At 49.1% G+C, this 13,450-nt stretch overlaps 1 protein-coding gene across 1 annotated transcript in view; it reads right to left on the bottom strand.

Moving 5' to 3' along the window:
• fpgs (folylpolyglutamate synthase) overlaps positions 1–13,450 on the bottom strand; it is a 65,097-nt gene that overhangs the window by 29,506 nt on the left and 22,141 nt on the right. Inside the window, exons 8-10 of the mRNA XM_085965487.1 lie at positions 12,407–12,537; positions 5,796–5,873; positions 4,192–4,339 (exon numbers count right to left, since the gene is read on the bottom strand). Coding sequence (XP_085821613.1) covers positions 4,192–4,339; positions 5,796–5,873; positions 12,407–12,537 — 357 coding nt within the window. The remainder of the gene's footprint in view (positions 1–4,191; positions 4,340–5,795; positions 5,874–12,406; positions 12,538–13,450) is intronic.

The following is a 13,450-nucleotide window of genomic DNA, read 5'->3' as shown; positions in this document are numbered from 1 at the left end:
ACTAGTCAGAAATCTATCGACTTCTGTTTTGAATATACCCAATGACTGAGCCTCCACAGCCCTCTGGGGTAGAGAATTCCAAAGATTCACCACCCTCTGTGTGAAAAAATGTCTTCTCATCTCAGTCCTGAATGGCCTATCCTTTATCTTGAGGCTGTGGCCCCTGGTTCTAGACTCCCAGCAAAGGGAAACATTCTCCCAGCATCCACCCTATCAAGCCCTGTAATAATTTTGTATGCTTCAATGAGATCCCCTCTCATTCTTCTGAATTCAAGAGAATACAGGCCTAGGTTACTCAATCTCTTCTCATAAGACAGTCCCGCCATCCCAGGAATCAATCTCGTGAACCTTCGTTGCACTCCCTCCATGGCAAGTATATCCTTCCTTAGGTAAGGAGACCAAAATTGTACACAGTACTCCAGGTGTGGTCTCACCAAGGCCCTATATAATTGGAGTAAGACTTCTTTACTGTACTCAACTCCTCTTGTAATGAAGGCCAGCATACCATTTGCCTTCCTAATGGATTGCTGCACCTCCACATTCACTTCCAGTGACTCATGTACAAGGACACCCAGGTCCCTTTGAGCATCTGCATTCCCCAATCTTTCACCATTTAGGAAATACTCTGCCTTTCTGTTTTTTCTACCAAAGTGGATAACTTCACATTTATCCACATTATATTCCATCTGCCATGTTCTCGCCCACTCACTGAGCCTGTCGAGATCCCCTTGAAGCCTCTTCACATCCTCTTCGCAACTGCCACCTAGCTTTGTATCATCAGCAAATTTGGAAATGTTACATTTAATCCCCTCATCCAAATCATTGATATAGATTGTGAATAGCAGGGGCCCAAGCACCGATCCTTGTGGTACCCCACTAGTCACAGCCTGCCATCCTGAAAAATGCCCGTTTATCCCTACTCTTTGTTTTCTGTCTGTTAACCAATTCTCAATCCATGCTAGTATATTACCCCCAATTCCATGTGCCCTAATTTTGTTCACCAACCTCGTGTGTGGGACCTTATCGAAGGCCTTCTGAAAATCTAGATACACATCTACCGGTTCCCCTTTGTCTACTCCACTAGTTACATCCTCAAAGAACTCCAATAGGTTTGTCAAACAGGATTTCCCTTTCATAAATCCATGTTGACTCTGCCCAATCTTACTATTAGTTTCTAAGTGCCCAGTTATTGCATCCTTTATAATAGGTTCCAGCATTTTCCCAACTACTGATGTGAGGCTAACAGGTCTGTAGTTCCCCGTTTTCTCTCTCCCTCCTTTCTTAAATAGCGGGGTTACATTTGCTATCCTCCAATTTGCAGGAACCGTTCCAGAATCTATAGAATTTTGGAAGATGACAACCAATGCGTCCACTATTCCAATGGCCACCTCTTTCAAAACCCTAGGATGTAGGTCATCCGGTCCTTGGGATTTGTCGACTTTTAGTCCCATTAATTTTGCTACTACTGTTCTTTCACTAATAATAATTTCTTTAAGTTCCTCATTCTCATCACCCTTGGTTTTCTCGTATTTCTGGGAGGTTTTTTGTGTCTTCCTCCGTGAAGACAGAAACAAAGTATTTATTTAATTTCTCTGGCATTTCCTCATTCCCCATTATAAATTCTCCCGTCTCTGACTGTAAAGGATCTACATTTACCTTCGCCAGTCTTTTCCTTTTCATATACCTATAGAAGCTTTTACAATCCATTTTTATATTTTTCGCTAGTTTGTGCTCATATTCCATTTTTCCTTTCTTTATCAATTTCTTGGTCCCCCTTTGCGGATTTCTAAAAAGATCCCAATCCTCAGGCTGACCGCTTTTTCTGGCCACTTTATAAGCTTCCTCCTTTGACTTAATACTAGCTTTAATTTTTTTTGTTAGCCATGGTTGGATCACTTTTCCTTTTGGGTTTTTATGCCCTAGAGAAATATATGTTTGTTGCAAATGATGCATTATTTCCTTGAATGTTAGCCATTGTATGTCCACCTTCATACCTTTTAGTGTAGTCTCCCAATCTGCCATGGCCAACTTGTCCCTCACCTTTGTAGTTTCCTCTGTTTAGATTGAAGACAGAGTAGTTGAGGCGAATAACATCGATGCATTTAAGGGGAAACTAGATAAGCAGGTGGGGGAGAAAGGAAGAGGGATATGCTGATAGGGTGGGAGGAGGCTGGTGTGGAGCATAAACCCCAGCACGGACCAGTTGGGCCGAATGGTCTGTTTCTGTGCTGTAAATACTATGTTCTATGTAACTCTCAACGTGGCTACCACAGAACGACTTGCAGAATGCTCACTTCGTGTGATATTTCTGTGCAGTCAAATAACCACACAGTAGACGGTGTATTCATGTTCACTATAACATAGTGCTACATGCAATGTACTGCAGGAGAGCGCCATGCTGGATCGGGCAGCCTATAAACTGAAGCCTGAAAATAGTGTTTCATTATTGATGTCAAACAGGATTGAACCAAACTAAAAGGTGCAGTGTAACACTATACCTGTACTGTAACCAGTATTATGTTTCCGACACTGGTTCCCAAGATACAGAGTGACACAGGTCAGACATTTCCACTTAAAACAAGCTGCTCTGTCCCCACAACAAGCTGCTCTGTCCCCACAGCTGCAACTCCAGTAACCCGTCAAATTTGATTTGTATTCCCCTGCTTCCTCTCAGGCACCAACTCATGCTGGGGGTACCATTCCACAGGTGCAGACACCCCTCCGATAGCACCCACCAACCCCACAATCCCCCCCACCGCCAAGTGGCCATTCTTCACCCGCTGTCTGTATTCACAAGATAAATCGGCCATCGGGTGGGGGCAGCACAGCCAAGGCCAGCGGTGCCCTCCCCCAACATCCAGCAGGAGTCACTGGGCAGCGAATAGCAGCAGGACCCCTGGTTGATTTCCCCCCCCCCCCCCTTCTCTCTCTCTCTCTCTCTCTCTCTCTGGTCAAGTGTAGCCCCCCCCCCTTCTTCCACCTCCCCAACCGAGATGGACTAACTCAACGCAGACATCAAATTAAACCTTGAACGCTCTGGGTCATTCGGTTCAATATTACGAAGAAATGCCATATTTCCCAACTGAGCCACAGGGGTGGGGGTGGGAGAGAGCAGCAGTTTAATTCGCTATCCGGCTTCCAGAACCTCCCTGGCTAGATTGTGAAGCACGTGACTGCAAGATATGGAAGGAACTGAACCCGGGTATAATCATTAACCCGGGGGGTATGGAGGGGCAGCTTTGCCTCTGACTGGTCCGTGCCAAACTCAATATCTGCTCAAAGCTTCCTCCCCTTTCACTGTTCCACAAAAACAGGCAGAAGTAAACAGAAGAAGAACGTTAATCATAAACCCCTGTAACCGAGAGACCACTTGGCACAGTCTATTACAACAGTTGCCCTCCCCACCTCTGAGTTCAAACCCAGCCCGGAGCGGTGGGTTTAAAGTCTCCCGTCTCCGCTGGGTTGCAAGGGTCCCGTGTTTACTTCTGCCTGTTTTTGTGGAATGCCTTTCTTTACTTAAACAGTGGAAGGGGAGGAAGCTTCGAGCAGATATTGAATCTGGCACGGACCAGTCAGAGCCAAAGCCGCCCCTCCACAGCCCCCCCCGGGTTAATGATTATACCCGGGGCAGTCTTCATCCAGTTCACTGAGGCACAAAACTGCCCTAATTTTGGATTAAATTGTCAATCAGTTTCAGAGAGTCCAGAAGGCTGCTCTGGTAACTGGAAATGTCACAGTGAGCAAGCAGGGCCATTGTAACTGTAAAGATAACGGGACACTGCACCCAAAGTGTACTATACCTGTTCTAGGCCCTCTGGAGACTGGGTAACAAAAGGTTAACAATAAAAAGTTCCAACCAGCTCTGACGTCCTTCACCTCGATGAGCCCAAAATTCAGCAAAAAAAGTACAGTATATATTCTTGTAATTGGAGAGCGCAGCACGTCAAGAGGGTGACACAAGGTTTGCACCCACAGTGAGTTACTGTGGCCAGGCACTTCGCCACTGGGAGGACACACACAAGCGAGACTCCCAGTGGGACCAAGATTGGGGCTAGAGAAGCAGATATTTAACCCAAAGAAAGATCGCAAGACTCTCAATCCCATATACCCTCAATCCAAATCCACGTGTTTTTTTTTTCCCCCCGGTCCGTTACTAAGGGAGCAACCAAAACCAGGACGGCAGCGTCACACCTGGGTGACGATGATGCTGGAGCCAGGTCCGGCACAGCTGCAGCGCCAGAGATGCGTTGGATTTCTGGTGGTCTCCCGCCAATCCCAAACTCAGCTTCTCCCCCTCCGACTGCAAATCCTCCAAATCCGGACAGACGTTAAGGGAGCACTGGGAAAAGAAGCACAAGGAAGCAGCTCATTATCCAGCCTCGCTGCTTTAATTTGCATCTCAGAAATTTCAGTGGCAAGTCTTGCGAATCATTCAGCCGGGGCAGTGGCACAATTAGCCCCCACGTTGGGATAAGAGGGAAATAAAGTGTCCGGGATTCCTGCTGGGGACCCCTGCAGGAATGACCGGCTCACTTGGGTACGGTAAACCAGCCTGATTCAGCGACCTCAGCAGAGCAAGGGACAGCACTGTGTGAGGGATGGGAGATAATGTTGTCAGCACCTTCCCAGTGTCTCCAGCAACGTTCCCATAAACAGGACCCTCAACCGGACAGCAGATCCCCGTGGACGGAGATAAATGCTGCTGCCTGTACACATAGGAAGTATCACAGCAGCTGAGAAACAGCTCACTCTGGAGGCACCGTTGGTAAGTTCAGGTGGTAACCGAGGCACACAGACCAAGAGGTCCCAGGTTTGAATTAGCAGTAGGGCCTCAGAGGGAGGGAGGGGGGTAGGGGGGAAAAGAGAGAATTCCCATTTCTCCTGGACTCAGTGACTGCTTGCTGCTGGAGAATGTGCGCAAGAGCGCGCCAGACAAGCACGGGATCAGACTAGGCGGGCATGCCCCCCATGGTTAAGTAGCCTGTGCCCACTGTATATAGAACTAGCTGGGGGGGCCCGGCGTTGCCACGGCTTTTTTGTAAAACGGCAGTTTACAGGGCCGCGCGGTCGACGGCTGGCCGCTGCCGCTCTGTGTCTCGGGCCGAGCGGTTGTCAGGCCCGGCCCGAGTGACCCCAACTCACCTCCCGCTCCGGCGGGCCGCCGCAGCTGCCCCGCTCGCTGTTGAGTAAAAGCAGTGAAAAAAATGGCGGCTACGTTTCGGGAGGCTGCAGGATTAGGTCCCGCCCACACACGGAATGAAACGCCCCCCGTGACGCACCGATTGGACAACCATCAGGTCACTGAACTGTAGGATTGGTCAACCATCACGTCACTCAACGCTAATGAGCGGTAGGATTGGTCAACCGCTAATGAGCGGATTTTTGAACGTTTTTTGTATACTGTCCGAACAATTTTTGTCTGACCAAAAAGTAAATACGCCTATGAGACTCCCCTAATCATAAGCTTTCTTTTGATATAACATGTGTAGGTATGCTCTATAACTTTTGAGTGTATAACAGACAGACAGACAGATCCTTATATATATATATATATATAAAAAAGAATAAAGGATAATGGAGGCACTGCCTGTCCCCTAGCAAGAGTCAGTGCAGTGGTGACATTAATTTAAAATCTGCACAGGGATAAATCTTTGGTGCATCTCCAGAGATATGCATGCTCCTCACTGCAGGTAGTGACACTCGCAGGTCTCGGCAGAGGGAGATTTCATCCGCGAGGAGCACTCGACCCCACTGAAAACAGAACTGTTCCCCCCTCCGCCCCCAGTACCACTCACCCCAATTTCTTTTGCTCTTTCGACAAGGACGGCCATCGGTCCATCGGGCTGCGAAACTGTGAACGCCGGAACTCCTGGCTGGAAAACAGAAGGAAAACTCATCAGTTTACCATACAATCGGAGGCCGGCATTACAGAGCGACAGAGGGGGCGTGAAGAGAGGGAACAAGGAAGGGAAAAATAGAAAAGAAAGAACGTGCATTAACTTAGCACACTGGGCCAGAAATTCGGGTCGGAGGCTTCCCGCGGGCGCAAGCCCCCGACCTGCACTTACATAGCGCGCCGGCCGTTGTGCTGTGGGACCGCGTGGGATGCCGATCCTGGGCCTGCTCCAGCTGCCAGTGTGCAGTGCTCGCGTATCCCAGCGGCGCAGTTAGTTCGCAGCGTCCCCTGGGATCACGTGGGCCATGGGGAGCCAATCGGAGCAGGAAATCTCCATTCATAGATGTAATATCTCCAAATTTGCAGACAACACAAAGCTGGGTAGGCGTGTGTGCTGTGAGGAGGATGCCGAGAAACTACAGGATGATTTGGACAGGTTGTGTGATTGGGCAGAAGCATGGCAGATGCAATATAACGTGGATAAATGTGAGGTTATCCACTTTGGTGGCAAAAACAGGAAGGCAGATTATCTGAATGGCAATAGATTGGGAGAACGGGAAGTGCAACGAGACCTGGGTGTCCTTGTGCACCAGTCACTGAAGGTAAGCATGCAGGTGCAGCAGGCGGTTAAGGCGGCAAATGGTATGTTGGCCTTCATAGCGAGGGGGTTTGAGTACAGGAACAAGGATGTCTTGCTGCAGTTGTACAGGGCCTTGGTGAGACCACACCTTGAGTATTGTGTGCAGTTTTGGTCGCCTTATCTCAGGAAGGATATTCTTGCCATGGAAGGAGTTCAGCGAAGATTCACCAGGCTGATACCTGGGATGGCAGGAATGACGTATGAGGAGAGATTGGGACGATTGGGCTTGTACTCGCTGGAGTTTAGAAGAATGAGAGGGGATCTCATTGAAACTTATTGTAATGAAATGTGTTTGGCTTGCCTGTATTCGTTTCGCACTCATGTATATTACCCTCCCCCACACGGTGTATAGTTTCACTTCCTCTTTCCTGACTAACCTGGAATGTTCCAGGTCTTGGCTCTTGGCTCCGCCCCTGACTTCTCTTACATAAAGATCCCAGGATCTGTATGACTCATTCCTGCGAGCCAGTCAGTGTGTTGAGATGTTAGCTCTGATCTTAGTGATTAAAAGCCAACTTATTAAAGTCTATAACTTCTAGTTTTGTGGTTATTGAAGGCACATCAATTTTAATCACTAAAGAATACTAGGATGGATCGACTCCTAAAACCAGAGCGTCTGGACTTGGATCCACATTCTGCTGAAGCATCAAATCAATTTGGACACTGGCTCAAATGCTTCGAACTCTTCGTGAGGGCCTCATCCGCTAGCGAGGTAGATAAACTGAGTCTACTGACTACTCGCGTTAATCATCGGATTTATTCGTTCATCCGGGACACCACCTCTTACACGGAGGCCATTACTATCCTGAAGGCCTAATACCAGAGGCCAGTAAACGAAGTGTACGCCAGACATCTGCTGGCTACACGCAGGCAGCGACCTGAGGAATCAATGGACGATTTCTTACAGGGCCTAAAGGACTTGGTCCGGGACTGTAACTGCAAGGCCGTGACGGCCAACGCGTACTCTGACGAATTGGTCCGCAATTCCTTCATCACGGGCCTCAAATCGAATTATATCCGGCAGAGACTGCTGGAGGAGGTGGTCCTGGACTTAAAAAAGGCAGTGGCCACTGCGCGATCGCTGGACGTGGCCCAGAAAAACTCTGACTCTTATTCTTCCGGCCATGCGGCCCTCACCGCCTCGTGCGCACCGAGCGGGCCGCCATCTTGGAATCAGCCATCTTCCCCATCCAGGTCTCAGACCAGCTCTACACCGCCGGAGTCCCCACACAGAAGTTCACCCAGGAGTCCTACTACAGCGGCAATGTCTCGAGGCCCGAAATGCTACTTCTGCGGCCAGGCCAAGCACCCCAGACAACGATGCCCAGCGAAGGACGCTACATGCTTCAAGTGTAAGAAAAAGGGGCATTTTAGCAAAGTCTGCAGGGGGAATCCGATTTCCAACTCCGTCACCGCCTCGTGCGTGCCGCCATCTTGGGATCCGCCATCTTTTCCCGACTCAACGGCCGCCCAGGGCCCAACAGTGGCTTCGATCACGGTGGATCAATCCAGGCCACACCCGTTGACAAAATCCATGATGGACATACAGGTAAACGGGAATTTAACGAAATGCTTAATTGACTGTGGGAGTACCGAGAGTTTTATCCACCCTAGCCTGGTACGGCAGCACTCATTAACGGTAACCCCTACACGGAGCAGAATTGCTATGGCTGCTAAGCCCCACATTTCGGACATTTTGGGCTACTGTGTGGTAACACTGACTGTAAAAGGCACGGACTACAAGGATTTTAAACTCCTCGTGATGCCAGAACTCTGTGTTAATGTAACCTTGGGCCTGAACTTCCAGTGCCACCACGAAAGTGTCACGCTAGCATATGGCGGGTCCCAGCCGCCACTCACAGTCTGTGGCCTATCAACCTTAAAAATCAGCCCGCCCTCTTTATTCGCTAATCTTGCTCTGAACTGTAGGCCCATAGCGACCAAAAGTAGACGGTACAGTCTGGAAGACAGACACTTTATCAAGGCGGAAGTGGACAGACTCCTGCGGGAAGGCATTATTGAATGCAGTACCAGTCCGTGGCGTGCCTAAGTAGTCATAGTTAAAAATAGCGAAAAGAAACGGATGGTAATTGACTACAGCCAGACTGTTAATATTTATACCCAGCTGGACGCCTACCCTTTACCCCGCATATCAGAAATGGTCAACCAGATCGCGCAATACCGAGTCTTCTCGACTATCGACCTCAAATCCGCGTATCACCAGCTCCCCATTAGAACAGAGGACCGCCCATACACCGCCTTTGAGGCGAACGGACGCCTCTACCATTTTCTCAGAGTGCCATTCGGGGTAACAAATGGGGTCTCGGTCTTCCAACGTGAGATGGACCGCATGGTTGACGAGAATAAACTACAAGCTACCTACCCCTATCTGGACAATGTCACTATCTGCGGGCACAACCAGCAAGACCACGATCTAAATCTTGCGAGATTTTTAAAAACTGCCCTAAAGCTGAATCTAACCTACAACGAAGACAAATGTGTCTTCAACACAACCAGTCTCTGTATCCTCGGCTGTGTGGTGGAAGATGGGGTAATTGGACCGGACCCTGACCGATTACGCCCCCTAAAGGAACTGCCCCTGCCACACAATCCCAAAGCTTTAAAAAGGTGCCTGGGATTTTTCTCGTATTATGCCCAATGGGTGCCCAATTACTCTGATAAGGCCCGACCCCTCATTAAATCGACGTCCTTCCCACTATCAGCTGAAGCTCGGGAGGCTTTCACCAGTATCAAACAGGACATTGAAAGGGCTGCACTGTGTGCAGTGGACGAAAGCATTCCCTTTCAAGTCGAAGGCGATGCGTCAGACTTTGCTTTAGCTGCGACCCTCAATCAGGCTGGGAGACCTGTGGCCTTCTTCTCCCGAACCCTTCAGGGACCTGAAATCAGGCACTCTTCTGTCGAGAAGGAGGCACAGGCTATAGTGGAGGCAGTGCGGCACTGGAGACACTACCTAGCCGGCAAACGTTTCACCCTGCTCACCGACCAGCGGTCGGTGGCTTTCATGTTTAATAACAAAGGGGGAAAATCAAGAATGACAAAATACTCAGGTGGAGGATCGAACTATCCACGTTCGACTATGATATTATGTACAGGCCGGGAGCCCTTAATGAACCCCCAGACGCCCTATCGCGGGGAATGTGTGCCAGCATTCATACGGACAAATTACAGGGTCTCCACAACGACCTCCGTCACCCAGGGGTCACCCGACTATACCATTTTATAAAGTCCCGCAATCTGCCCCACTCCATCGAGGAGGTCAGGGCAATGACCAGAGCCTGCCGCATCTGTGCGGAATGCAAGCCTCGTTTCTACAGGCCTGACCGTGCACACCTTATCAAAGCCACACGGCCATTCGAGCGCCTAAGTCTGGACTTCAAGGGACCCCTTCCCTCTGCCGACCGTACTGTATACTTCCTCAATATCATCGATGAATATTCCCGCTTCCCCTTCGCCATTCCCTGCCCAGACATGACCAGTGCCACGGTCATCAAGTGTCTCGGTAATCTATTCTGCATGTTTGGCATGCCGAACTACATACACAGCGATAGGGGGACGTCATTTATGAGTGACGAACTGCGCCAGTTCTTGCTCTCAAAGGGGATAGCCACTAGCAGAACCACTAGCTACAACCCCCGGGGTAATGGGCAAGTGGAAAGGGAGAATGCTACTGTTTGGAAGGCTGTCACGTTAGCCTTAAAGTCAAAAGGCCTTCCGACCTCCCGCTGGCAGGAAGTCCTCCCAGACGTGCTCCACTCCATAAGGTCTCTGTTATGTACAGCCACTAACGCTACCCCTCACGAAAAGATGTTCGTTTTCCCCCGGAAATCTACCTCGGGCATATCTCTACCCGCGTGGCTGACATCTCCGGGGACAGTACTATTGCGGAAGCACGTGAGAGGCCATAAAACGGACCCCCTTGTGGAAAAGGTACAGCTCCTCCATGCAAACCCTCAGTACGCCTATATCGAATACTCTTGACGGGCGAGAGGACACTGTTTCCATAAAAGACCTCGCTCCCTTGGGGAGCGGAGAGAATGATGAGAGACTACCCGAGGAAGACCTACACCAAAAAAAGAGACAGGACGCCCAGAGGTATCAATACCCAACTTTAACCTGGAGGACACTGCAGATAACCTGGAAGACACTGCGGAGGCCCGGACAGCAGAGGAACCAGAATCCACTCCCCTAGAGGCACCCCAACCGGCTTTGCGCCGATCACTGAGAACCACAAAACCTCCTGACAGACTCACTTATACCAACTTTTAAGAAACATCACCCCGATGGACTAAATCTAAAGAAGGGGTGAATGTAATGAAATGTGTTTGGCTTGCCTGTATTCGTTTCGCACTCATGTATATTACCCTCCCCCACACGGTGTATAGTTTCACTTCCTCTTTCCTGACTAACCTGGAATGTTCCAGGTCTTGGCTCTTGGCTCCGCCCCTGACTTCTCTTACATAAAGATCCCAGGATCTGTATGACTCATTCCTGCGAGCCAGTCAGTGTGTTGAGATGTTAGCTCTGATCTTAGTGATTAAAAGCCAACTTATTAAAGTCTATAACTTCTAGTTTTGTGGTTATTGAAGGCACATCACTTATAAAATTCTGGCAGGACTGGACAGATTAGATGCAGGGAGGATGTTCCCGATGGTCGGGGAGTCCAGAACCAGGGGTCACAGTCTAAGGATAAGGGGTAAGCCATTTAGGACAGCGATGAAGAGGAATTTCTTCACCCAGAGAGTGGTGAACCTGTGGAATTCTCTACCACAGAAGGCAGTAGAGGCCAATACATTAAATATATTCAAGAAGGAGTTGGATATATTTCTTAAGGTTAAAGGGATCAAGGGGTATGGGGAGAAAGCAGGGACCGGGTACTGAACTTGGATGATCAGCCATGATCGCATTGAATGGCGGAGCAGGCTCGAGGGGCCGAATGGCCTACTCCTGCTCCTATCCTCTATGTTTCTATAGATTTGACAGGAAGACCTATCAAATCTATGAATAGAGATCAGCCCCAAAACCTAAGTAAAACTTCAAATAATTTTTTTTTTTTTTTTTTTTTTTTAAAAACATCACATTTTTAAAATAACTATTTTAAACAAAAATTTAAATATTTGAAAAAATTAATTAAAGTTTTTAACGGGGCTAAAAAATAAACTTACCTTTCTTTAAAGTATTTTAAAATGATAAACCTGTGGAAAAAATGTTTTAATTTTACTTAATTAACCTCTTACCTTGTTAAAAGCAGGCCTTGCGACTGCTTTTTTCACGCGCAGCTGCTGGAGACTTACCCGCACGGAGAAACCTGTAAAAAAATCGGAAGTTCCAGGCGTACGCGCTGCCTCTCCGGCGCACGTGTTTGACCTCCGAACACCTTCCTTCAAGGGAACGGAAGTTCCAGTTTCCAGCATATGCACAGTGCATGAGCGAAACCGGCACTTCCGTTGGCCTTACGGGTGAGTACACAGCGCGTACTCACCCGTGGGGACCCGAATTTCTGGCCCATTATCACATCCTGAGGACATCCCAAAGTGCTTCAAGTCCAAAGGAATTACTTTTTTTTTGAAGTGGAGACAGATACAAAGTCAAAAAGCAAAACTTCCCATAACCCAAATACCCCTATTTTCAAAGCGGAGATTTTAAGCACACATTGCTCACTACGAGGGGATATTTTCAGCCCTCTATGATTCAGCTTCTGTCAGGTGCCCACCCCAGAGCTCACAGCTGGGCTGCTGTATGATCAGATTCTCTCACAGGCAGGACTGGAGGATTCCAGTGTCAGGCAGCTGCAAGATTCTTACCAGCCATGGGTTCCGAGGTCAGGCTCGGCAGCGGTCTCCTCTTACCTTGAAGATTCCTCCTTTCTGCCACGCAATTTTTTCCATGGTGTCCCCTAGGATACTGATGTGATCGATCCCCAGCGATGAAACTCCACACACAACGGGACGCCTAAACATTTCAAGCAAACAGGTGATCAGAACGCCACTGCCCCAGGGATAGTGAGTCAATCTAAATAAAGAGCTGGCACTACTGAACATAGTGAAAGCAAGTTTTTTTTTTAAATTCGTTAATGGGATATGGGCGTCGCTGGCAAGGCCAGCATTTATTGCCCATCCCTAATTGCCCTAGAGAAAGTGGTGGTGAACCGCCTTCTTGAACAGCTGCAGTCCATGTGGTGAAGCTACTCCCGCGGTGCTGTGAGGGAGGGAGTTCCAGGATTTTGACCCAGCGACGATGAAGGATCGGCAATATACTTCTAAGTCAGAATGGTGTGTGACTTGGAGGGGAACTTGCAGGTGATGGTGTTCCCATGCGCCTGTTACCCTCGTCCTTCTAGGTGGAAGAGGTCGCGGGTTTGGGAGGTGCTGCCGAAGAAGCCTTGGTGAGTTGCTGCAGTGCATCTTGTAGATGGTACACACTGCAGCCACGGTACGCCGGTCGTGGAGGGAGTGAATATTTATGGTGGTGGGTGGGGTGCCAATCAAGTGGGCTGCTTTGTCCTGGATAGTGTCGAGCTTCTTTAGTGTTGTTGGAGCTGCACTCATCCAGGCAAGTGGAGAGTATTCCATCACACTCCTTACTTGTGTCTTGTAGATGGTGGAAAGGCTTTGGGGAGTCAGGAGGTGAGGCAGTCGCCGCAGAATACCCGCTCTTGTTGCCACAGTATTTATGTAGGTCTGTAACAGGTGGAGTGGCGGGAAAACGAGAGAGCGTGGAGGAGAAAGACAGACAGACAGAGAGAGACAGGCAGACAGAGCGAGAGGGGGAGGGAGATGGAGAGGGCGCGAGCGGAGAGGACGCGAGAGAGAGGGAGGCAGAGAGAGAGAGAGAGAGAGAGAGGGAGGCAGAGAGAGAGAGAGAGGGAGGGAGGCAGAGAGAGAGCGAGGAGG

This window comes from Somniosus microcephalus, chromosome 23 (assembly GCF_052327205.1).
Source record: "Somniosus microcephalus isolate GS21.2 chromosome 23, FLI_Smic_1.0, whole genome shotgun sequence".
In the NCBI taxonomy this organism is placed as follows: Eukaryota; Metazoa; Chordata; class Chondrichthyes; order Squaliformes; family Somniosidae; genus Somniosus; species Somniosus microcephalus.
This window is presented reverse-complemented; position numbering and strand designations above follow the sequence as displayed.